Source organism: Pleurodeles waltl, chromosome 8 (assembly GCF_031143425.1).
Source record: "Pleurodeles waltl isolate 20211129_DDA chromosome 8, aPleWal1.hap1.20221129, whole genome shotgun sequence".
NCBI lineage: Eukaryota > Metazoa > Chordata > Amphibia > Caudata > Salamandridae > Pleurodeles > Pleurodeles waltl.
This window is the reverse complement of record NC_090447.1, coordinates 1,268,550,667-1,268,578,052: the sequence shown is the minus strand read 5'-3', so window position 1 is coordinate 1,268,578,052 and position 27,386 is coordinate 1,268,550,667. Positions and strand designations below refer to the sequence as shown.

Genomic DNA, 27,386 nt, shown 5'->3' with positions numbered 1-27,386 from the left:
GTGTCGCTTTGAGGAAAGTGTGACTACAAGCACACACCCCTGCCTGAGGAGCTGTGATATTAGAATCTAAATACTACTGAGTATCAATGACGGACACCATAAATGATACGTATCAGCTTATGACACCACATTATTAAGGTGAATTGCACCATATCCCAGAGCAGGTATTATTTATGCTTTCATTAGAGGTAGTTAAACAAGGAGTGGCACCAGGGAGTCCACCTTGGTCCTGGAGAGGAGCCTAGGGGTAAGGCTCCGAAACATGTAGACTAGGAAGTCAGGTACAATATTTTCGCCACTTCTGCAGCCCCTTTTTAATCATACTGCCTCCAAGAGATCTATTAAATCATTGGAATCGCTAGAAGACAGGTATTTTAACTCACCCAAGACCCCACCACTCCTATCCCTCCTGTGATTCACATTGACGAGACTACATCAGTGCTCCCACTTATCCTGTAGGTCATAGCACACCCTGCTCCGTAGCGGAATGGGAAGAAACCCAATGATGAAGCATGCCACAAAGGGGTAACCCTGGCGGGTGAGGGTTTTTCTAACAAGAAAATCCTTTTTCCTGTCCATCCTGTGGTAGTTCTTTTAGCTGGGCCTCTTTTGTAATGTTATATAGGCTATAAGGAGGACAGACCCAGCCCCACAACCTCCTTCTCCCTCTGTTTTTGTATAGCATTTTTGTGACATATTTTTGTGTTGTGACTTATCAGACTCCACTTCCCCAGATATTCATTTCAAGCCCTCAGGATTCAGGATGGCCAAACCATCCCCTCCCAGGGAAAGAGTATTAATGGGGCACTGGGAGGGCCACTGCTGGTTGTATTGGCCTGCAGCTGGTGGCTGGAGACTAGGGAATGGACATTGCCCCTGAGGTTGTTCCACCTCTTCCTGATGTCCTCCCTTGTGTGCAGGGTGGTGCCTAAAACCATTCCCTCTTTCAACAATCCTGTCCCACATTTCTTTTTTCCTACTGAGAGAAGAATGCTGGACTTGTCCTCTAAACAATTGTGGCTCTACTCTTATGATTTCATCCACCATGACTCCTAACTCATTTTCCGAAAAATTGGGATTTTTGGAATGTGACATGGTGGTAAAAAAACAAAAAGGGTGACAGTAACTTGCTAAACAGGAGAAGAGCAAAAGGGTGTGAAAAAAGCATTCGCCCTTCCGTGTTTTTTGTTGAAAATTCAGAGGATTGTGGTGTGTGAAGTGATTTGTTTTATAGTGTCCTTTGCAGGTGTGTCCGGTGTGGCAATGTGTGTTAGCTGTGTTGTTTTCAAATTCATCCAATGTGCAGTTGTGTATTGCTTTGCTGACCGCAAACCGCCGTGTTTCAGACCACCATTGGCTGGCCACCACGGGGGACCACAATGGCAACTGTGTGCTTGTAATATGCTCGGTGGTTGGTTGCAGTGCTGATGGTGCTGGATGTTGGACTTCCTGTTTCCAGGTCACAGTCGTTCTGCTTAAAAAGGCCCTTAGTTAGGATCTGAGGCAAAGTCTATTCCCTGGGACATTTTCATTCTATTCCGAATTTCTAGGTGGGAATGAGGAATAACATACAGAATCTTTGTTTAGTGCATTGATGTCTGGATGCTTTGTCATTTTTCCCTAATAAATGCTTTGGGACTTTTCATGGAAAAATCTGTCAGGGAATATTTAAGAGGTGCGATATTTACTGCACTGCTTGGAGTTCCAGTCCAAGTGCAAATCCTTGTTTCCACAGTGATTAGAATTTGACTCAGAATTCTCTAATAATGCATAGTCTGTCCTCCTCGGTCACTTTACACCTACATCTACACTTCTCTCTCTTTATCTAACCTTCTCTCTGTCTGCCTGCAACAGACCCCCACTTCCTAATATTTTCGGCAATACATCAACAACATAACAATCAGGGGATTTCAGTTTATTATACTCAGCTGTAACAGTTTAAAAAATAGATTACAAATGTAAAATATCAATTACATAGAGTGCATTCACAATAAAATTTCCGTAAACATTTTTTATTTCCAGTTTATTTCCTTAAATATTTGTGTGTGTGTGTGTGTGTGTGTGTATATATATATATATATATATATATATATATATATATATATATATATATCTTACAGTGTACGAAACCTGCAGAGACCGTTGAATGCGAAGCAATTTGGGGGGGGGGTATAATAATGGTAAGATAACTAGTGGTAATGGAGTTCCGGAAGTGTTCTGTGTTTTGTCCAGTCACTGTTTTGACTCATAAAATAGCATAGACTCAGAGGGATAACAAGCCTGCTTCAAAGCACATTGTGTAACGTGCAAAACACAGACTTGTATTTTATGCAGCTAGGTTAGTGGTTACTCTTTTTGACACTTGAGATCATTTTGTTACTTCCAGTTCACAAGATACAACCCTTCTAATATAGCATGGTAATCTATTTACTGACATCAAGGAGTTGCCTGCAAATTGTTTAGACCAGGGTTGTTTTTTTCTCAATCTGTTATTCTAAGATTGCAAAGAAGGGTTCTTCTGGAAAGTCATAAAATCGTGTTAGTACAGAGAACCACAATCCCTGCGTTATGTTTTATATCTTCACTTTGTGTTTCCCTAAACAATTCACTCTTAACATATAATGTCCACATGTATGGATGCCAAATGACTCCTACACTTTATAACCTTCATTGTCTTTTGTAACATTTATTACACATTGATTTATACACTTGTATGATTTATTGTACCTTTGTGTGTATTGTAAAGCGCTCCCTACATCGGGATGGAGTGCTGTAAAAGGTTTTTTTTTAAATAGGTGCTATTTAAATAAATATTTGTGTAATTACTCTTACGCACAGATATATCTTAAATTCTTACAGTGCATGCACATCTCTTACATAGGGCGTTGAACAAAGTCAAAAATCTGAAGCCCCTCTTTCCCCCACAAGCGAATTTCAGCTAGTTTAAGCTTGTGAGATTTATCTTTGGATACGGATTTTATCACATCCAGTATTTACTAGGTGAGATAACATACTCACAACTCATAATTCCAATATGTGTGGTAACAGAAGTTGCCGAATATATTGGAATTATACTCAACACTGGTAATGAGGCCCCTATGAACTCTCCAGGAATGCAGTATGGGACAGTTTGGGGATCACACAGGGCCGAGAATCGTATGCAGTGTGCTCTCTTAACATATATGCCCATCTCACCTGAGGAAGCCTCTTTATTCGTACATTTAAAAACAAAACACAACCAAGGTATTATCTCTCACTGAGATCAGAGGATCCTTTTTTTTATCGAACCGCATATGAGCTGCAAATTCTCTGTGTTGTCTCCAAACATTTGACCAACGAGAGTACACACTCTTCATTCCCTTGGGGTTAAATCGCATTTACCCTAAGGTTCGCACATCGCTCCTTTTTCTAAAAGCGTTTCGCCAATACCGAGCTTTTTCAAGATTGGCGACTGGCAGTTAAACATCCCGAGAGTTTATTCGGATCAACATTAGGTGAACAGCACATATTTGACGAGTGCCACGTTTCCTCACCGCTCAGTCTACATACGTTTGTATTACCGAGCTTTTTTTTATTAATAAAGAAACTGTTTATAAAACACGCAGTGTTACTAACTTAAATGCGCCCTTCACTTAGGGTTGAACACATTGCACCGGACCAAGCACGAGAATGGAAACACAACAGTGTGACAAGTAGAGAGCGGTTTTAGCACGTGCATGAAGTCACTAAGAAAGTAACGTACAAAACAAAAGCATCATAATATTTGTCAGGAGACCTGACGTGTGGCAGACGTGCATGTAGTTTTTCTTTGGCTATCCGTGTGGTTTTTAATTTTTTTTATTTGTGTTGCTACCTCCTTGCTAAAGTGTTTTCATGGCCAAGCCAACTTACATAAAGTACGTCGGATAGTGCTGTTTGTTTACTGCGCTATAGGCTCTAGAAGTGGTGTTTTTACCACCTCGTCTACGACGTTTTAAGAATAGAGCATTTGACACTATTAAATAATGCCGTATTCACTTCTGCTATACTGGCTGGCATTACTTTGTTTTCAGCTTTCAAATTAGAATTTAAAACATCCCAACAAACTTCTTCAGTTGTAGTTCTACCCTTTTCCTGCTTTTGTCGATATCTATCTACCCAGTCATACTTGTGACATTAACTTTAAAGCCTGCAGGTGGCAGTGTTGCCACGCTCTAAAACTGCAATACTCCATTAAATTACCCACTTCGTTCTTGCTAGGAGCAGGGGACCCACACTTAAAAACAATTTAAAAAAAAGAAAAAAACAGAACGGGTCATGTTTTATGAGATACCACACAAAAAAGATTGATACAAAAATAACAATATAAATAGTCCTAATATTTTACACAAAATATTGTTAATACAATTTTATAACTGCAGATAAATATATAAAGTTCCCATAGACGGTTACAATAACAATTGGCAATTCGAAAGAGTCCATTTCGACGATTAATGCATCAATTGTTTCTTTGGAAAGATGTACATCTTGTTGGACGTGCGGCCATTTTGTCAGTTGACAGCATAAATATAATACAGCAGAACAAGTGGAATAGGTTAGTTAATAAACAGAGGCAAGGTAAAATAATTTCGGTGTGTAATGGAGGTGAGATGATTCCTCTTTTTTCTGATTCGGATTTCTGAACAGTTTTAGAGTACTGTGTACTTTTATCGGTCTGCAATACACACAATTAACTGTACGAACTGCATCCCTGTAAACATCAACGGTGCAAATATACTGTAACTTTATGTAATATTCTAAAATGTCCCTTTTTCGAAACCACCCAGAACAAAATATGATTTTACCAATCTCATTCGATTTCTGTTTTTGCACAATATCACTGTAGACAATGATGTAAATTCCAGTTAACCAGCTACAAATGCTATATATGTACAAGATACATCACATTTACATGTTTTTGTGACACTACTCCGCATAAACTCTCCGGGGAAAGGGGTGGGGGGGATCGGGGCACTCTCCTTGATGCTTAAAGCCTGAAGACATTGCACAATGTCATTAACTAGAGGCAGTTGGAATTTTCAGCACAGGTGTCCATAAATTCATATGGGAGGGAGTGAGTCAAACAGAAACCATTTGTTAACTGGTGAGTTGTATTTTCCACTGTGGAAGTTTGAAAACACCTTTGAGTCAACTACTTCAACAATTATAAAAATAACAAACCTCTAATCCAGTACTATATTTCTTGTCCAGTTGGTCTCCAGTGGCTTGACATGCAGGTTTCTGATTTTAAAAAGTAGCAACATAGTGGGAAAGATGTGCATTAGTGAGTTGGATAATTGGATAGTTGGATCTTTCAAAAGCTGCACTTTCCTTGATAGCAGATTGGGAATTTGACAGGGAAAAATATTTTGGCTCAAAATGCCCTTTTTCTAAATTAATTAGAAACTTCGGGCATATTTATACTCTGCTTGCGCCGAATGTGCGTCAAACATTTTGACGCACATTCGGCGCAAGCCCTGCCCCATATTTATACTTTGACGCCCGAACCCGCGGACGTCAAAATCCCACCATGTGCGTCATTTTTTGGAAGGGTGAACCTGCCTTGCGTTAATTATATGCAAAGCAGGCGTTCCCTTCCAAAAAATGACTTTAAGGCCTGTGCGCCTTATTTATACTCTGGCGTCATTTTGACGCACAGGAGGGGGTGGGCCTTAAAAAACGTCGCACAGCCTGATGGGCGCCATTTTTTAACGCTTGGGTCAGGGCAGGCGTTAAGGGACCTGTGGGCTAGGAAGGAGCCCAGAGGTGCCCTCCCCTGCCCCCAGGGACACCCCCTGCCACCCTTGCCCACCCCAGGAAGACACCCAAGGATGGAGGGACCCATCCCAGGGAAGGAAAGGTAAGTTCTGGTAAGTATTTGTTTTTATTTTTTTAAGTGGCATAGGGGGGCCTGATTTGGGACCCCCTACATGCCACTATGCCCAATGACTATGCCCAGGGGACATAAGTCCCCTGGGCATGGTCATTGGGCAAGGGGGCATGACTCCTGTCTTTGCTATGACAGGAGTCATGTCAATGGGGATTGTGCGTCAAAACAAAATGGCGCAAGTCCGGTGTGAGGCCTGATTTTTGCCTCAGACCTGACTTGCACCATTTTTTGACGCACAACCCCCATTTTCCCATACGCCGGCGCTGCCTGGTGTGAGTCATTTTTTTTTACGCGTACCAGTCAGCAGCGCCGGCTAACGTCATTCCATAAATAAAGCGCCCGCATGGCGCGTTGGAATGGCGTTAGCCGGCGGTAACATTTTTGACGTACTACTGCGTTGGCGCAGTTGTGCGTCAAAAAGTATAAATATGGCCCTTCCTATTTTATTTTTTGGGCAGTGGGGAGATTTTTTTTTTCCAAAACTCGGCATCCAGATCATGACATAAACAAAATCTCTAGAAATTTAGCATGCTTTTTTGGTTGTACATTCTGACCTACCTGGGCATTATTAAAGGGGATTTCAAGTTTTCTCATCAGTTATAATCAGAAATGCAATCAGAACACGGGCTGCTGCTCCTTCCACCCGCACCCTTTTACACATTCTGGTGATACATTCAAAGAGAATTAAAACACAGGATTCCCATCACAGGCATTGTCCAGCTTGAAGAGAGGTCATGTATGCAATTTGTGAAAGCTATAATACTGCAAGTAGGCCTTTTTCATACATCCCCAAAATAGTCGGCCGGAAGGAAGCTGGTTTAATTCAGCACTACATCAGAAGGGTCACATGTGAGTCCTGCCTTCCTAAGGTGGCTGCAACTGGACTTGTAAGCTCTCTGCCCCAGACCTGATGAAAGGATGGACTCCTTGTTCCTGTTGACAACTGTGAAACTGTAAAACAAGAAAACTGATGAAATGGTGTTGTGCAGCATTCTCCTCTTTTCGACAAACACACCTACAGACTATACATCCTATACTGCATGTGCTACACCACTGGCCTTCAAGTACCAATGTTATATGTGTGCTCAACCAACAACATAACTTACTGTAAAATTACACTCCTTAGAGACCTAATTCTGCCAACCACCACCTTCTGTCTTTGCTTAACCACCACCCCCTGCAATGCTTAAAGCTTCTGTTAACTCTTCCTACTGAACCACCTGCACTGGAGTACAATAGCTGAATACAAAGCTAGTTCTTCCCTTTTAGTTCTCAATTAAGCTGTTTAATTCAATTTCTCACGCTTGAAACTCGTTTAATCCCTCCAAATACAGCTACAAAGCCTTACCTCCTCTCAACATTTTTTATGACTCCATCGACCGCAAGCTTCTACAGTAACACTCAAAAGCCAACAGGTGAGTATTTTTCTCTTTTATTTGTTGTGCTTTCACTGTCTCAGTTCTCACCCACCACCCTACACTACTTCACCCAGTTGTTAATCTGATCACCCAAACCTCATTACCTTGATATGTAACAACATCTGTTTACTAGGAAAAATAGGTTTTGTTCAAAATACTATGACCCGACACAAATCGATGAGCAAAGAAATAGAATGAGATAGCAGAACATCAACCCTGTGGCCAATGACAAATTAATTGAGAAATCAGTGTCTTGTGATTATCTGTATTGGAAGGCTCAGTCCCATAGTTATTGACATGCACTGGCTGTTGTAGTTCATGCTTCAGCTCTCTAGAAAATGGGTGTAGCGATAGACCTAACACAATTTATCAGTAAGGTATGTCTATTATGACTTTTTATTTGAGTTTTGTAAAGTGCCTCTTTTCAACAGCTTTGTTGAGCTGCATCTGCTGTGTGTTGTTCCTTGGTTGCAGTGGTGTCGTCACAGGTGAAGTATCCATCGTTAAAGCTCAGGTATGAGGATGTCTAAATGGAATGGTCAGGTTAGGAGGGCCGGTCAGTCACAGCAGGTAAACTAGCTCTTCATGATAGACTTAATTGGAGAAGGTTGCTTGTGAAGGAAGACAGGTTAGGCAACACTGTATGGAACACTGTCTTGCACCTTAGTAGATTTGCCCTCATATTTACTTTCTTTTCAGGTAGCCTATTCTGAAGCTACTGTAGCTCAGAGAATGTGGGACAGGATGGAGTGAATATAATAAGGCGCTGTGACATAAGGGTGCTTTAGTCCTATGCTGTAGTAGAGTTTGAACACGAGGCATAGGATCTTCCAATTAAATCTCTGTTCCACCACAAGCCAATGCTACTATTTAAATGTGAGGTGTTATGTGGTTATGTTTCTTCAAGTTTCGGTAAAGACTGGCAGCTTGATTTTTAAATTCTTTATAGTTTAGCCTCAGTGTAGACACCATAGCGGTATTCTAGATTGGAAGGTACCAGGACACAACTAATGTCCACATATTGGTTATACTGGGAGATTGATAGTACTCTCCTCAACATTGGTAATTGGAAATTACTATGGTTTTGATTTGGGTGCCAAAAGAGAGCTCTGACTAGTCCATGGTAACTCAAGGATTTTTACTTTCTGATTTGGGGCTGTTCTGTTGCCAGGTCTTTGGGCTAATCAAATGGTTTTTTGTTCCTAGTGAGGTCTCACACTAGGAGGATGTCCATTCAGACCGGTAAATGCAGAGTAAGTTCTCATTCCTCTAGAATTGAGTGTTCGTCAGACACTCTACAATGGTACTGTTCTTTTCATTTCCTTTTTCTGGTCAATGAAAAATGTGTGTTTTATCACCATAAAATGGGAATTGGATTCGACCTTGGCAAAATCTTAGCATATATACTTTGAAAAAAGTCAGCGGTAGTGCAGACCCTTGACAAACTCCATGTCACTTTTTCTTGGGGACATTTTTGTGCTGATTGTGCAATGCAGATTGTAATTGAAGGAAATGAATAAAACTTTCTCAGTGTGACTCTATTAACTCTATCTAGAAGTCCAACCTAGCCAGGAGGATTTCATGGTCAACTCTGCCATGATACGGAGAGTAGGACATGGATTGCCTGAGTGTTATTGTCAATAATCTGAGTAGGTTCTCTTTGATGTAGAGCAATGAATACTCTGTGGCTATGAATGGTTTATCTTTGTCTAAAAGGGTTTATCTTATTTACATTTTCTGGGCTTTCAAATAAAACAATAATAGGTGAGGTTGTATGTGGGCTGATAGTTGGTGAGAATCTTCGAGAAATGTATTGGATTTGTTGGAAGTGGAGTTGCACTTACATGTTTGATGGGTTTTGGGAATGCTCTATGTCAGAGACGAAAAGTTGATGCTCTTTGTGATACACGGAAGCAGTGCTCCATTATAGTCCTTGATACAGAAAGGGTAGCCTGGTACATTAGATGTTTTTATGTTATCTGTGTTTGGAAGCACTTTGAACAGTCTTGTGTGTTATAAGGAGGTGAGGAAGGATGCTAATACTGGGTACTAATGGATAGAGATGTTAATGTTTCTTGGTTACTTGGAATCTTGAGCTGGATCACCGTGAATTTGTTATAAATGGCCGTAGTCATTCACTGCATTCAAGTGAGAAACTGTCAGATTTTTTACCACCATGGGATCTCTAATCTTTACAAATATAAGTATTCATTGATTTGTGCAATATCATCTGACAAAGATATGAGGAGTCACAAAGTCAATGCCAGTTAAACAAGGTTTAAAACTCTGTAAATACAGTATAGTAATTTTACCTATTTGTTTTGAATATAGTAGTCATTGTAGGTTGTCTTTGTCCAGTTGTAAGAGCCATTTGTAAAATTATAGCTGGATTTCTTTTTTTTCCTGCAACAGTAAAAACACAAGCTTTACCATAAGAATATAATACTGTAAGCAACATGCGATTTATCATTTTGTTGTCTTTTTCACAAAAGAGCCACACTTTATTAGATTCTACTCTGGAGGAATTGGCATGATTAAACTTCATTGCTTAGCCTTCCACAAGCCCACTCACCATCTTTCTTCTCGGATTTTACAACTCAGTTATTCCTGCACCTAATCCAATGGGACTTAGATTCCTCACCACAAGCTGGTTATCAAACAGTAAGCAAAGAAGGAACTAAACTAAACTTGTGGATCACAACACCATCAAGCAAGGGTGGCATCAAAATAATAATCTCCATGTCCTAAACATCTTTGGGGGACGCTGTCAAACTATAAGTGCTTATTAAAGACACTTCAGACATAGAAAAGCCCTCTGTCCTTGAAAACGCAGCTTTTCCAGAGAAATGAAAGGGAGAAATTACATGTAAACCTGAACAGATACCTCTTAGGCCCACATAACTAGTGGCCCGGTTTAATGCGCAATACTTATTGTACATGATACAGAGATAGAGATATACTGAATGTATAGTTTGTGATAATTGTAGCATGTTGGGAGCTAGTGGCATAAGACTTAGATTCTGCTGTTTACTGTGCTAAAATATGCATGTGTTGGTATTTATCGGCCATTTAATGACCAACAAAAGTTGGCGGTTCTAACTTGTCAAAATGTATCCAGTGGATGTGGTTTTTAGTGCATGAAGGGCCTCATTTACAAGGTTTAGGTGTAGGGCATCCCGTGCCGTATCTATGAGATACGGCGCATTCCTGTCCTTTCCCCCTGCTCTGGCACACAACTGGCTTTTTTTTGTGCAGGAAGGGAGTCCTTCTTGCACAAAATCAATCTCTGGAAGTGATGTCCTCTTACTATATGTTCTGCAGAATGCAGCACACATGGAAAGGAAAAAACGAGGAGAAATAAAGATATTTCTCTTCGTTGCGCCTCCATTACGCCTCCCTATGGAGGTGTAGGCTTCTGACGCATTCTCAGGCTTACAAAATCTTATAAATCTGGGAATGCATCAAAATCCATGAGTGTTGCGTGTGAACACCCACTGCAAAACCCATGGAATGCCTCTTTGACGCAAAGTAAGACAATGCAGCGACTTGTCTAACTCCATATCTACAAGACCATGAAAAGACACAGAAAGTGGCTGTATGTGGCCTTGCAGGTATGAGCCTACAGCCTGTGCCACCGGTGCGTCACAAAAAGGGCTGACCCGGGGGCGCAAACTGCTTGTAAATAAGCCCCCCATTGTGTACCCAGTTCAATAAAAACGACACAACTCGTAATTCTATGTGTAGTAACAAAAGTCACAGAACTTGTAGGAAGTTTAGGATCACTCATAACGAGGGCTTAGCTTTAGTCTTATTACATTGCAGAACAGACTACATGCCAAAATGTTGGGTGGCTCTTGTATGGTTGTGTGCTGTTAAGAGATCTATCAGGAATTGCTTTATAAAAGGCACGAATGCCACCCTGTTTCAATAATACCTGGATGCCATTTCATCACCTGCTGAATTTTTTAATATGGTGCCTTACTAAAGAGCCTCCATAGGTGCATGCCTGCCATGTGCATCACAGCATTGCTACATATTGCACATTCCATTCACCACCCAGGACCCAGAAAAGCAGCATAAAGGGGCAGAGTGCTTCCATACCTGCTCCGCTCAGATAAATAGCAAGGTATTGTCGTTTTTACTTGAATATAAAACTGTAAAATAAGTGGGGTGTAAGACCTTCATGAGCATGGGCTGATATGAGCCCATGACCCTGGAGCGCAAAAAGCAAACCCATCCGTGCCAGTCCAAGCCTGGATCACACCCAGCGCCAGCCATGCTGCTGGTTTGGCCTGCACTCTAGGGAGGGTCTCCTTCTCCTCGGCTGCACCGTTAGCCTTACAACCAACAGGCGAGTGTTGCACTCGACTCTCCATGGTTCTGCCCTCGAGTCTTTTTCGTGTCCAACTTGTTCATGGGTGATTTCCACCTTAAATGCTCCTTCTGAGATCCTAATTTATAGCACTACCAACTCCTTGGTAGCCTACCTTATTAACGTAAAGTCACTTTCCAAACACTCTTCTGATATTTTTATTCTGCCGACAGATCTGAAACCCGGTCTGTTATTTCTCGCTGAGACCTAGAAGAGCGACTCGACCAGCCCTGGGATTGCCCTGGCACTCCTTACGGATTATCTCATTGTTAAAAAACAATAGAATTGGCCGTAAAGGGGCGGAGTTGCTACTATTTTCAAAGCTCTGTATCAGTGCATGTCTTTTCCGCTTGATGAGGTACTGCAAGCAGAAGGGATTGGCTTCTTTATAAATACCGCTCCTAACTTTTCCTTCTCTGGTACGCTTATTTATCGACCTCTGGGGAATGGAAAAGAATTGGCAATTACATAGGAGAGGCTCTTGCCCTCATATTTGTCAAATGTGTTCATTTATCTGTCCTGGGTGATTTCAATCTGCATATGGATAACCCCAGTGACTCCGGCTTGTCCCCTGTTGACACTTTGGCTGTTCTTAACTTTCAGCAGTTTATTAAATCTCCTACATATGAGGCAGGTCACATTACAGGCCTTTTTATTTTCTAATCTATACACTATCGGTGCCGATCCACCTCGTACAGTTGTCTGCTCCGACACTATCTCCATCCTTTTAAGCTCCCTATGTTAGTTAAGGTGCTTCTGGGCCGTCCCAACTCAAGAATCTCCCGCTCATGGAGGACAGCAAATAACGCTGTTTTTTCTCAATGCCCTACATTCTTCCTACCCCTCTCTTTCTGGCCATATTGTAGAGGACCTGGAACATGCTTCCAGTAGGCTATCCTTGGCTGCTGATAAGGATGCTCTGCCTAAAGTTATGCATTCTCCCCGTTTTTTCAGCTTCAGCCCTGTGGTTCTCCCTTGTACTACTGCAAAGCAAAAAGCTTTGTAAACACCTGGAAAGGAAATAGAGATCTGGTTACAGTCATGAAGATACGGTTATTTACAAACAGGTTCCTGAAGATATTAGGAAAAAGACTAAGTTTGTGCATGCAGAGTTTTCTGCCAAAATTAGGGAAGCTGGCAGCTCCACACGGGAACCTCCTAAAGTGGTCAAAGTGTTTTTCTATCCTAAAGCCTGAATCACTAGGATTTTGCCTACTCAAGAGCTGTGTGACAACCTGTCTGCCCTTTTTGACGAGAAGATTGACAGAATTTAACAATCATTTAAAAAAAAAAAAGCCTGAATCACTTTTTTGAACCAGGGTCGGGTTCGTTCATCAAAAAAGTACATTGTTCTCTAATTAATTTGTATCTGATCCCTTTAGAAGAATTGCACAGGCGATTTTTACAATGTAGATCTGGCTCTTCCTTTTATCCCTGCCCACCTAGTTTTTTTGGCATCTGTTATTGAGGCTACCAATCCTGTTCTAAATAGATTTTGCATTCATCACTCTCTTCTGGATTAGTCATAAGAGCTGGAAACAAGCAGCGATGATTCCTCTACTTAAGAATCCTACTGCTGTTCTGACAAAGTTTGACAATTTCAGACCCATCTCCTTGCTGCCAGCCACCTCTAAAATTCTTGAGAAAAGTGTTAATTGCCAGTTGAATAAGTATTTGGAACAACACAAATCACTGCATCCATCTCCATCTGGCTTTTACTCAAGACTCAGAACAGAAACGGCCCTGCTTGAGGGTTCTAAATTTATTAAGACCACCTCAGTTAGAGTCAGATGGCCATCCTAATCTTGTTGGATTTGTCGGTGGCTTTCTACACCATTTCACATCAAATAATGTTGTCCAGATGAGCAGAATTAGGGGTGGATGAACTCGCCCTATGATGTATTCAGTCTTTTCTGTGGGACAGGGAGCAGTCAGTCATCCTTGAGCCCTTCACCTTTTCTTCAAAATTGATTACATAAGGAGTTCCTCTGGGCTTCTCATTGAGGCCCACACTGTTTAATGTGCATATGCCACCTTCGGTTCCCAATATTGAAGCATTTGGCATTCAGGTGTTCTATGTGGATGACATATAGCTTATTCTTAAATTTGGAAAAAAGGCTACTGTTGGGCAGTTTGCCTTTAAAGTATACTTAATGGAGGTTATGGAAAAGATGAATAGGAATGATCTGAGATGCAACTGCTCTAAGTCTGACATTCTTTGGTTGGACATATTGCGCTGGCTGGCATAATGACTGGTGGCCTGCTCTAATTCCTACTTCTGTAGCAAAACATATTGGAGTCAGGTTAGATGACAAGTTCTCTTTTCACCCCCAGATCCTATCAGTGGCTGAGACATGTTTTTCTTTGATCCATACTTTGAAGAAAACTTTAGAATTTTCCTGACAAAAGCTCAGAAAACCATTATAAACACAGCCATTACTTTGAGACTTCTACATTATGCAAACACTTTGTTAATGGATCTGCCTAGCTACCTGCTTAATCGCTTGCAAGTCATTTAAAATGCACCTGCTAGGATGATCTTTGGGGCACCTAGATGTCAACCAGTAAAATCTTGTCTCAATGAACTTCACTGGCTCCCTATCAAGAAACCTATTATTTTTAAAGTTCTGGTTGTTGCCTTCTGCTCTTTTCATAAAGTCCTCCCCAAGTAGCTCTGTAAGAGGATGTAACAATGTTTGCCTTGCCGTCCTCTTAGATCAGAGGAAGCCTCACTCTTGAAGAACTGGATGCCTCACCTGAGGACTGGGTGAGACCGATAATTTACCTAGCTGACTGCCAAAGCTTGGATTGTGATGCCTCTCTTCATTCGTCAAATTACTAATGAAAACCAGTTTAGGAAACAATTGAAGACTTAGCTGTTTAGCCAATGATATGTCTTTTTGCCGAGCTCCCTTCTTCGCTGACAGAGCTGGGACACCTGATTGATTGATTGATTGTTTCCCTATCATCCCCCCAGAGCATTGAGGTTTGCTGATGCCTGTCTCCTAAACATTCCTAGGAACAGGCTCATTAAATGTTGGGGGGACCTCGGCCTTCCTTCTCTTTTATAGTAGCTAAAGCATAGAATAATATTCCTTCTACCCTACACCACATTGTAGATTAAACTAATTTCAGGAAGCAGTTGAAAATTATTTTTTTTCCAACTTTCATTAGTCTGATGCCGACTTCTGTACTGTACTGCAGTGCCCAATTATCTTGTGTAGTTCGCACATTGAGGGCTCAAAGATTTACACTGTGTTTTCTCAGGTAAGTTACTTGAAGGCTTCCATGGTGCAACTTGTATGTCAAACAATAAGTAATTTTGGGGAAGTTACATCTTTTGCAGGAGCAGTAGGCCAAAACGACTACAGAATTTAATGTCATTGAATAGTGCTTTCATTTATGGAGATCTGTGCATTAACCTGTGTATAATGGGATTTAACATCCTCACTCCCAATGTGCCAAGCCCTTGTCTCCAGTTAGTTCAAAGTCATTTGTCCTCTTGTTTTTTACCTCTGAAACACACACTATCCCTACTTTCTTATTTTTGTTCCCCATTTACTCTCCACTTCAATCCTTGCCTAGTTCGGTATTACCTTTCGTTGTTTCCAATGGCTCTTTTGATCATACTTGACGTAGATCTTGTATTCAAGGAAGACATCGATCTACTGAGCTTGAGCACATTGACCACTCACACACACAGCCATCATCCTTGAATGCTGTGAGGAATGTCATCACTTGAAGGCCTGAAACAGTGCCCACTGCTTCTAAACAGATGTAGCCTAGAGGATGGAGCTGCTGCCTTTGGCACCTATGGATCTAGGTTTGAATTGCAGCCCCAGGGCTTGAGTCAACACTGTGTAATTCTGGGCAAGTCACATAATCTCCTTTTCCTAAAGAGCCATTATGGGGAATACTTTTTATTCCATTTTTCTACACACCATGTTTCCCTATAGAGGCACCAACGCTGTTTCAATCTAATAGCCCACACTGAGATGGTTCTTCCGTACCAGTGCAATCAACTTCTTTAATATTTTCAAAATATTTTCCTTTAACTTTCAAGATTTTGAATTATAGGTTCTGGTCTTTTGTAAATCGTGATTCTTTAGCTGTGTTGGCCTATTTAGCTGCAGCAGTTATCTCAGCTTCCTTCCCTTTACTTGCTTTGTCCATTTGCTTGTATGAATTCATGAAATGTAATTTATCCATATGAAAAAACAGTATTCCAGTTCCAAAATCTCTCTTGAAAGCCCAACTTTTAATTTGTGTTGGGTACATGATAAAGTATTAGAGGCATTTGTAAAACAAGGTCTGCCACTGGTGAAACCTTGCATCCTTGACTGGTGCGGTCGTGTGATAATCTTTTGTAGGTGTTTTTCTAAATTTGGTGCTAAAACTCAGCACTTCTTTACTCACCGCTACTATATAATGCCACCAGGGCTCACAGTAATATCAAATGTTCCTCATTGTTTGGAGTTGGGCAGTGCATGGCACACAGCACATAATAAATGCGAGCCCTTATAAACAAGGAAATGTCAGTAATGATTACAGACTGAGTGCCTCACACCCTCCCATTGTAAAGCTGTCATACTCATATCTGAGCTGCTGCATGCAGTCATAGCAGTTTATATTTAGTTGATTAACTGTAGGTTGGCGAGCGGCAGGCAGCGTTTGCCTGAATAGCACTCGCCTGGCATGGCTCAGTTATATACAGCTTATGATGGTAATCATAGTGATAGGAATTTTTTCTATTCCCCTCCTCCAGTTTCCTGTCATTGTTCTAGTAAGGGAAGGGATGCCCTCTCTCATGGTGGGAAATTGTACCCTCCTGGATATGCTCCTCCTGGGATATACACAAGTGCAGTCGGGTCCTAAGCTGCAGCCATCATGGGTGCAGGAAAAATTTTATTATTATATCAAGCATACAAGTGACCACAGCCTACAACAGATGAACTGCAGCTCCATTTAAGAGCCCTGTGTTCTCACTATGCGCACACTCAACTACACAATCAACAAGTGTCTTCAAAGGGCTATTGACATAATTTGTTCTTACATTATTTATTTATTCATTTAATTGTTTAGTATTGTGACTAGAAGACACTTTGCAGGGGTAGAGTTTTAACAAAAGACCAGACTATAATGGTGATTGATTCCCACTGAGTTGGCAGCTGCATGTAAGACAAACAAGCATTTGCAATGCACTAGGGTCTCGCATTTGTCGGAGTTACAGCTGTTCACAGTTGTAAACTCCCAACCGGATTTTTCTTGCATTAAAAGAAAAAAACAGCATGATTGCGCTGCTACAGTTCCCATGTAATAATACCTATCGGCAAAAAAACAATTATGAACGTAACCGGCAAAAGTGCAATTCAGTGTGTAACAAGGTCGATAGTATGCGAAGCGCTCGACTTCTGCCCAGCGAGATCACACTGTGAAAATAGAGAAAAAGTAGTCCACAAACCCAGCGAGCCACGCATGTTTTCTGTACTTGGTCACTGCGCTCGACGAGGGCTAACCAGCGGAAAAGGCATGACGTATGCGTGCCTTCCACTAATCAAAAGAAGCGGATTCTAACAGGCAATCCAACTTGCCAATGAAAGACACTGACGTGACGCCGATGGGGCTCCGAGCCCTTTTCTAATACCTAAAGCGTCTGGCTAGCGATATGCATGCGCGAGTGCATGCGACGCAGGCTCGACCCTAAAAAGGGGTATCTAAAGGTAGGATCATAGCATGGTTGCAGTGATTTCGGAGTCCAGTTCCTCATAAATGGTGACTGGAAGGAGTGAGAAGACCATTATGAAGAGGCTCATATTCGGACTGTTCTTGAAGGTTCTGGGCACTGCGAGCTGGCCAAGACACTGGATCATTTTCCTCCTTGTGTTTCCCAGTAACATGTCACTTGCATACTTAAGTTTGCTCTGTTTGACCTCACATTTATTCTACATGTATACAACAGTGCAGATGTGTCCCCAAAGAGCTGCAAAGGGCTATCCCAAATTCCAACGGAATTCAGATCTCAGAAACCATGATGTGATCGGACACGGAGGTGGCAGCGTGTAACTGGGACAGTACTAGAAATGCACGTTTTTAATACATATACAATTTAAGGCACAGGGAGATAAAGATTTTTGCTGGCATTAATACCTCGAATCTAAAATGACTGGATCCGTTTCTCCGTGAGGCTGTAATAAAAGTCAACATTAGCAATGAGTAGCAATCGATGAAAGATTCCTCGAAAGTTGAATGAAATAAGGGCCTGTAATTGTGTGCAGTTGATAATCATATCAGAGTGAAGAAATAAAATTTAGGAGAGTGTTGTACTGGAGCATACGGTGTAATGAACTACCCATCAGATAATATGCCCCAATGATAAGGCAGTAGCAGCTAATTGCGAAAAATCACAAGTACGGCCAGCTAAAAAAACTGAAACTTTAAGATGAAAGTTATTGTGAACTGTAATACAAAAAAACTAAATCTACACTCTTCTGTAATGAGTAGCTAAAAAGTTTAATAAACCCATTTAAACTAAAAAAACTTTATACAGTGCCAAATTGTACAGTTGTGTCCTGCCAGTTCTGTCTGATCTCTCCCCTTCCTTTGAAGTGTAGAATTTGTGCTTGTGAAGGGGCTAATACTAAATCCCCACTGAGTGTTATATAATTAAGGCTTTATCTGTTGTCAAGGAGCTTGGTTCAAGCAGAAGGGAATATGAGCCAGGTATTTACTGTTAGAACAGTTTAACGTTAGTCCCCGTCTTCTTCCCCACAACGGTCTGATAAGAAACCGACGATGGAAAATCATGTTGGGAAGTACCACTCGGGAGAAGGGTCCCTGTCTTCACACATGGGATATTGCATGCTCTGGAAGGAAAATACTGTCTTCACTTAACCAAGTGGCATTCTCGCTTGGATTTCCCGCTCCATCGTATTCTTTGATCTTTTGCAAAATTGGTAAAGGGAATATTTGTTTGGGACGCCTGGAATGTTTCCTCTCTTTTACTGTAATTTATAATGGTCCCTTGAAGTATCTTAAGGATTAGATGTAATATTTTAAGGATTAGATAGAATGCAGATTAGAAACATTAGGAACATCCTTACTTCTGTGTTCCTTGTATAACTAGTGTTGTTTGAATGCTGGGTCAGTATGCTGAATGTGCCTGTGCGCCTACACTACTGAGGGGTTGATAATAAAGAAGCATCCATGAGTCTTCGCGTTATGCGTTAGTTGGAGGTTACCACACCCCTCTCTTTGTCTGTAAGACTTTAGTTTTTGGTAACTTTAAATGGGGATGGTACAGTGCAATATCTTTTGGAGACCCTCTGGGTTATTACTCATTGCAGAAACTGAGGGCATTCACTCTACTACAGAGGAGAATTACCGTGAGCTAGTTCAAAATAGTATGAAGAAGTGCCTTTAATAAAATTGGCACAATTTAGCTGAGTAGCAATATTATCTATTGTTCAAGCGCTTAGAGTGAATTTAGTTTGGGTTGTGCCCTGTATTAAATAAATATTACCCTTTACCCAGCTAATTCAGTTGTAGTAGTCCTTCAAAGTGATCTCAATAATCTATCTTTTCCCTGCTTCAATAAATAGCAACTATTAAATCAGAAATCTGTCTGAAAAGCCATGAAGCTGGATTTATGTCAAGATTTGTTCCAGAGACCACCTATTTCTATTGAATTAAATTGATTGAGACATTAAATGTTTCTGGAGAACAAAGATAAAACGTTTACTTTATTAGCTTAATGAAAATTTTAAAGCCATTCAATTTTCCATTTTCTGAACAGGATTAGATCATTGCTCCTTCTGAAAAGTTTACAACAAATATTTAAAATGCTATTTTCAAACAAGAGCCATTAAACCTACCCAAAGAATTGTGTTTGGTTTGGCCTACTCCCCGTCCAAGTGAAACGCTTACGTTCTTCAGAGGTGAGAACCACGCCACTATCCGCAAGGTAATCCTACGAAAAAGAACACATTGACTTACTACAACCGCTTTCGAAGGGCCTATGCTGGTTTATGAGAACCAATCACATAAAATAAGCAGCCGCACCGGTAAACTTTACTATAAACAGCTTAATTAAGATTGGTAACATGTTGAAAACAAGTGCTTGGCTCGTTATCAGAAGTCCTCAAAAAATGTGACACTGGAGAGCAGAAAGAGGTTTTTTTGACTGATTGTTCTTTAAGCTCTTCAATAGAGCTCAGTCTTCCACATGTTCAGGCATATGCGATAAAGTCTGATTCTGTACTTGTTTTCTCCAGTTTTTGCAGGGCAAGGAATCTATACAGCAACCCCAGAAAATGCAAACAAAGGGGATCTTTAACAAACAAATACAACGGTTTTTAAGAGATTTATAGATTCATAGCAAAACTCATTGAACAAGCAAATATAAGATTTTTTTCTGAAATCAGAATTAATCATTCATAGAAAAAACACATTCATTTCTTGTTATCATTGCATATAAACTCAATTACATAATAAAGATATATCCAGAGGCATACATGCAGAAACAAAACAAAAAGATGGCAGGCGCTGTTTGGTTCACAGTGCATGCCTCTGCTTACATCTAGCTTTTCCCGATTCACTCACTCCTGCGCTGATGTCTGAGCAATTGCCAACAACTTTAGCATTCACTTGTTGGATTAGTTCTCAATCACAAGTTGAGTAATTCCATACCACGATCACTTTATGCCTTTTTTGTGATTTATTCAATAGTAAGAGATGATGTAGAGGACCTTGTGTAGCATTGATTCATGCCTCTCCATACTTTTTTGTGGGTAAGTCCCATGAGTATCATCTATTGCCACCCCTGTTAGGCTATGCTTCTTAGTATTGGTATCTCTTTCTCCTTGATGTATTTCTCGATGTCTTTACCCCCATCCAGGAAGACATCTATGGGAATTGTAAGCATGGCTTTGCTGATACATGTGTACTTTCTCACTCTCATTAATATATCTGTATTTTCCTGCTCGTACTATGTGTCCAGACACATTGCTCTTATGGCTCTGCACAGTTTTGTGCGGTTGTGGTATGCTCCCACGACAAGTCAATACACATTATGCTTCCTGCCAGATCTGTATTTTCAGGCTTTTCTCATGCATCCATAGTTATTTGGACTTTGTTCTTATGGCTTTGTTGCAGTTTTATTCAGCTGTGGTATGCTCCCACGATGGGTCTCTGCACACTGCACTTTCTGGCACTTAGGCCCTGATTTATAATTTTTGGTGCAAAACTGCACTAACGCAGTTTTGCACCAAAAAGTTTAGCACCGGCTTGCACCATTTCTGTGCACCAGCCGGGCACCATATTTATAGAATGGGGCAAGCCAGTGCAAAGGTTAGGCTAGCGTAAAAAAATGACGTTAGTCGGTTGGGGCTGGCGGTATTAAAGAAGGGGGTTTTTGCACCAAAAAATGACGTTAGGCAGATTAGAGTAAAAAAAATTACTCTAACCTGCTTAGAGTCATTTTCTGACACAAAACCATCCACACCACATGACTCCTGTCTTAAAAAAGAGAGGAGTCATGCCCACCACCCCAATGGCCAGCACAGGGGACCAGGGTCCCCTGGGCATGGCCATTGCACCCAGTTCAATGTAGGGGGCCCCATTTCAGGGCCCCCAATGGCACTTTAAAAAAAATACTTACCTGTACTTACTTATACTTACCTGGGATGAGTTCCCCCATCCTCCGCTGCCCCTCTGGTGTGGGTGGGGGTGTCCCTAGGGCCTGGAGAGGGCACCCGCGGGCTTATTCCATGGTGTTCCACCATGGAAATAGGCCCACAGGTCCCCTAACGCCTGCCCTGACTCAGGCGTTAAAAAATGGTGCAAAGCAAGCTTTGCATAATTTTTTGACCCCTCCTGTACATGATTTTAGCACTGGGGGATAAATATGGCGCTAAGGCCATAGAGTCATTTCTTGCACGGGAACGTCTACTTTGCATTACAAAAATGAAGCAAATTCGACGCAAAACAAGTATAAATAGACCCCTTAGTATTTATTTTTCATGTGTCTTCACATATGTCTTGTGGGCCACACATAATTGTTTAATTCTCGTATGTGAGACTAGCATTGTAAGGCTATACTTTCTCTTATCCAGACTCCACTGCGTTTTTTATGATCATCTATGGATGGTCCTGAAGATGGTCACACCTATTAATTAACTGAGAGACTGAAAAGTTGACTACTTGCCACCTAAAAAAGCTCTAGCCGAAGTGGCTTCGCCCTTAGATTGTGTTACCAACGGATTACTCATTACAAAGGGACTCTGATTTGGCAAGAGTGGATTAGCTTTCACCTGATCCCTTTTTAAAGAACTTTTTTGGGTCATCTGATTGTTGCATGCTAGAAATGTTAACCCCTTCATCATCTACTGAGTTGGAGATAAGTCTTGTAAATGTACTGGTCAATGTCATGTGTTAAAATTAGTCAACTGTTTTATTTTGCATGCATGCCACTGCATATAGTTTCCTTATTTAACTGAGTTAACACGTAATGTTAATATGAAGTGAATGAGTTTTACTATGAATGATTAAATCAGATTTTTTTAACTTGTTTTTGTTTGTTGAACGAGTTTTTCTATGAATGATTAATTCTGCCTTAAAAAAATGTGTAATTGTTTGTTGAACGATTCCCTTGATTCCATTTTCTGTGGTTGCTGTATAATCAGATCCAAGTCTGCAAGGGTTTATTGGGTTGCCCTTTACTTTTTTACAGGGAGGCACTAATGGCACAGAAGGTATCAGTTGGGGCTCTCAAGTCATCTTGCCAGGAGACTCTCCGGGGTGATATGCGCGTCATACAAATAAGCATAATATAAGATAAGATAGAGTGATAGCCCGGATATAACTGTGATCTATTTAAAGCTTAAAGTCTGTTAAAGCGAGATGGGCCCTCCAAAGCCCCATTAACACTAAAAAATTATTCGGATTGATTCACCTTAGAGTGGCAGAGGTGAGATCACATATTGACAGTTCAGACCCAACAAGGGTATTACCCCTTTTTTAATAGTGGTATGTGTGAGGCACCATAGTCTATTTAGTTCCAAAGTTATAGAATTGCCGAAGGGTTGCGAAAAGTTGAAAGCAGATAGTTTCTGTATAATTTATTGTGTTTGTAGACATCAAGCTTGCTTAAAGTTTGCAACAAAGTCCCTAGAGTGTTTGGCTATTTAAAAGTGCACCCTCTTTCAGAAAAAGATGTATATCGAACCCTTCAGAATTTGCTGACATGATTCAGCCTTATCATTACTTTATCCTTTGTTAATTAAAGCAATACTCATTGTTTTAGGTGCATAATGTTTGAATTATTCATGGACTTTTGTACTGTATCGTATGCTACTATTCAATCACTTGAGCCTGAAGTCACAGTTATCTGCCTCTGTATTTGTTGTGTGAAGTTTCTTGGTGAATCAGATGTCAATGGTCCTATCTTGGGTGCCTGGTAGGTGTACAGTGGAGTGTTCAGTTCAGCCTATACCCTAAGTATTGGCTCCTGTAAACCTTGCCTGTTGTGGAGTGGTGTGCAGTTGAAAGCTCTGCTCTTGAGATAATTTCCAGTTTTTTTGCTTCGTGAGATGTAGCTGGGGCATTCTATGATCGGTGCAAGAACAGCCTGTGAGCTTCTTGTAATCTCTCGCAGTAACAGCACTACAAGTAACACTACTATTTTGGCCGCACTCGTACAGAAGAAGCTCTCTACTAATGTACCACCTGACAGTTTGCTTATCTTGCACAGCATCCACAAAGGCTTGGTATTACTCTGTTGTTTGTGGATGTCTCGCTCCATCTGTCTCGAGTGGGAAAAGTGCAAGAATGCCACAACTTTTTCTAAACCCTGTAGTAGAGCCACGGACTCAGTCATACTCACAGACAATAGCTATCAAACCTGCCCTCTCTACCACTCTACCATTCTCATCCTCTTACCTTCAACCTAATTTCTACCTTTACTTTGCCCTCTTGTCCCCTCCTCTACAGCTACATTCTGTCCTATCAGCCCAAACAATCATGCCCCCATATCTCACTCAGTCAAGTCCAGCATATCCTGATCCCTTCACCCACCACCCACACCCCAGCACTTCCCTGGAACCTTAAACCAACCTCACGGATGAATACATCTACAGGTTCAGGCCTCAGTAGTTAAATATCTGAAGATCTTTCATACTTCCTACAGAAAAATTATTCAGTAGGTGTTTTCAGCAACTCGCTACCCACCTCTTTTCCAGCAAACTATGTTGCAATCCCACAGGCCAAAGTTAGCTAATCATCTGTGATTACTCTGGAAAAAGATCCAGTTGATCAGCTATGAATGGTTTCTGCTGGATCCCAATGCTCCTGTATGGCGGTTTGTACATCTTTTGAACGGTTATGGAGATGATACATTCCAGATGATTCCTGTTGTATCTTGGAACAGACTATTCTGTCAATCCAATTCCCAAAAGTGCATGTATTGGTACTGGATCAAGCAGGAACCATCTCTTACAGGTTAGCTGAAAATTCCACTAGAATGTACTGCCCTGGCTCTCCTCCTCATTCAGTTCACCTCGGACTTTGCATTGATTGTTCATCCCTGACATGAAATCCCACCTTCTCTTTGTCAGTTTTGTAAATCTTCCAATTACTGTGTCTTCCTTTGCTGATCTGGTCAGGGGCCCTTCCTCTTTTCACTTCTCTCATTTTAACTCACACCGCTTGAATTTACTGAATCTCAGTGTGCAAACGGTTGTATGATGGAACAACGCATGCAATTGCAATGCAATGCATGTCTTTACAACGCGGTAAGTACGATGCATGGTCATTACCACCCATGAACTTACCACAAAATGTTTTTACAATCCATATGCTTTTACCACAGAAAATTTCGTAGTAAAGGCATATACATCGTAAGAACTAGAGGTAAGTATAACCTACACTATTTTTATATATATAAATATATATATATATATATATATATATATACATATACACACACACACACAAAAACATCTTTCCACCCAAAAACCCTACCTACCCTAAACCCTAAAAATTACCTTACCACCCCCAGACCCATACCCACCCTAAAACCTAAACACCCCTTACCACCCCAAACCCCATACCCACACTAAAAACTGAACACCCCTTACCACCCCAAAACCTAAATATGCCCTTACCACCCCAAAACCCATACCCACCCTAAAACCTAAAAACCCCTTACCACACCAAACCCCATACTCACCCTAAAACCTAAAAAACAAATCTTACCACCCCAAAACCCATACCCACCCTAAAACCTAAACATGCCCTTACCACCCCAAAACCCAAACCCACCCTAAAACCTAAAAATGCCCTTACCACCCCAAAACCCATACCCACCCTAAAACCTAAAAATGCCCTTATCACCCCAAAAAACATACCCACCCTAAAACCTAATAATAACCTTACCACCCCAAAACCCATGCACACCCTAAAACCTAAAAATCCCCTTACCACCCCGAAACCCATACCCACCCTTAAAACTAAACACCCCTTACCACCCCAAAACCCATAACCACCCTAAAACTTAAATATGCCCTTACCACCCCAAAACCCATACCCACCCTAAAACCTAAACACCCCTTACCACACCAAACCCCATACTCACCCTAAAACCTAAAAAAAACCCTTACCACCCCAAAACCCATACCCACCCTAAAACCTAAACATGCCCTTACCACCCCAAAACCCAAACCCACCCTAAAACCTAAAAATGCCCTTACCACCCCAAAACCCATACCTACCCTAAAACCTAAAAATGCCCTTACCACCCCAAAACCCATACCCACCCAAAGCCTAGAAATGCCCTTATCACCCCAAAACCCATACCCGCCCTAAAACCTAATAATAACCTTACCACCCCAAACCCCATGCACACCCTAAAGCCTAAAAATCCCCTTACCACCCGAAACCCATACCCACCCTTAAAACTAAACACCACTTACCACCCCAAAACCCATAACCACCCTAAAACCTAAAAATGCCCTTACCATCCCAAAACCCATACCCACCCTAAGACCTAAACACCCCTTACCACCCCAAACCCCATACCCACCCTAAAACCTAAAAATACCCTTACCACCGCAAAACCCATGCCCAGCCTAAAACCTAAAAAAGCCCTTACCACCCCAAAACCCATACCCACACTAAAACCTAAAAATGCCCTTACCACCGCAAAACCCAAACCCACCCTAAAACCTAAAAATACCCTTACCACCCTAAAACCCTTACCCATGTCAAAACCTAAAAGTGCCCTTACCACCCCAAAATCCACACCCACCCTAAAACCTAAACACCCCTTACCACCCCAAACCCCATACCCACCCTAAAAACTACACATCCCTTACCACCCCGAAACCTAAAAATGCCCTTACCACCACAAATCCCATACCCAACCTAAAACCTAAACACCTCTTACCACCCTAAAACCAATACCCACCCTAAAACCTAACCACCCCAAACCCATGCCCACCCTAAAACCTAAAAATGCCCTTACCACCCCAAAACCCAAACCCACCCTAAAACCTAAAAATGCCCTTATCACCCCAAAACCCATACCCACCCTAAAACCTAAAAATGCCCTTACCACCCCAAAATCCATACCCACCCTAAAACCTAAAAATGACCTTCCCACCCCTAAACTCATGCACACCCTAAAACCTAAAAATGCCCTTACAACCCAAAACCCATACCCACCCTAAAAACTAAACACCCCTTACCACCCCAAAACCCATAACCACCCTAAAACCTAAAAATGCCCTTCCCACCCCAAACCCCATAACCACACTAAAACCTAAAAATGCCCTTACCACCCCAAAACCCTTACCCACCCCAAAACCTAAAAGTGCCCCTACCACCCCAAAATCCATACCCGCCCTAAAACCCTAAAACCTAAAAATACACTTACCACCCCAAAACCTATATCCACCCTAAAACCTAAAAATGCCCTTACCACCCCGAAACCCATGCCCACCGTAAAATCTAAAAATGCCCATATATATATATATATATATATATATATATATATATATATATATATATATATATATATATATATATATATATAAAACCACTTAACACTTACCTGTACTTAACTTTAAAACCTTTACCACGCATATACCTTTACCATTCATACCTTTACAATGAAATTCGTTGTAAAGGCATGCGTGGTAAAGGTATGTTCGTGGTAAAGGCCTGCATGGTAAAGCCATACGTGGTAAACACATATGCGTTGTAAATGCATCATGGTAAATGCATTTAGTTGCATTCACCGCGATATAAGTGATGCTTCCCGTGCAAACAGACCTTGGTACCAGTATTTGTTCAAATCTGGACATGCAGTTGAGGATGGCAAGTACCCTGTCCTTCAATCAAAGTGGTTGTGCTTTTTTAAAGCTGTGATTGAAAGAATATCCTTAGATAGAAATAATGAATTTTACCAATATAACATTAAATCCATATTTCATGAAGATTTCTAAGCATTTTGCTATGTTGTGAGCAGTTTCTTTCAACTTATTTACTTTTGTGATTTCTTAAGGACTGCCTTCACTTCAAGGAGGTTCATTGAATATGCTAAAATGTTTTAAGCCATTATCTAAAAACTGACTTTGCAATGTATAATTATAGAAATATAGATATATTTTCAGGAACACCATACTGTTTAAGCAAG

At 41.1% G+C, this 27,386-nt stretch overlaps 1 protein-coding gene across 1 annotated transcript in view; it reads right to left on the bottom strand.

Annotated features, from left to right (window-relative positions):
- Window positions 1-2,670: 2,670 nt before the first annotated feature.
- The window catches only part of FLT1 (fms related receptor tyrosine kinase 1), a 310,221-nt gene continuing 285,505 nt past the window's right edge, over window positions 2,671-27,386 (bottom strand). Inside the window, exons 30-32 of the mRNA XM_069202204.1 lie at window positions 19,570-19,664; window positions 9,639-9,729; window positions 2,671-6,859 (exon numbers count right to left, since the gene is read on the bottom strand). Of these exons, the coding sequence (XP_069058305.1) occupies window positions 9,639-9,729; window positions 19,570-19,664 (186 nt within the window). The 3' untranslated portion in view covers window positions 2,671-6,859. The remainder of the gene's footprint in view (window positions 6,860-9,638; window positions 9,730-19,569; window positions 19,665-27,386) is intronic.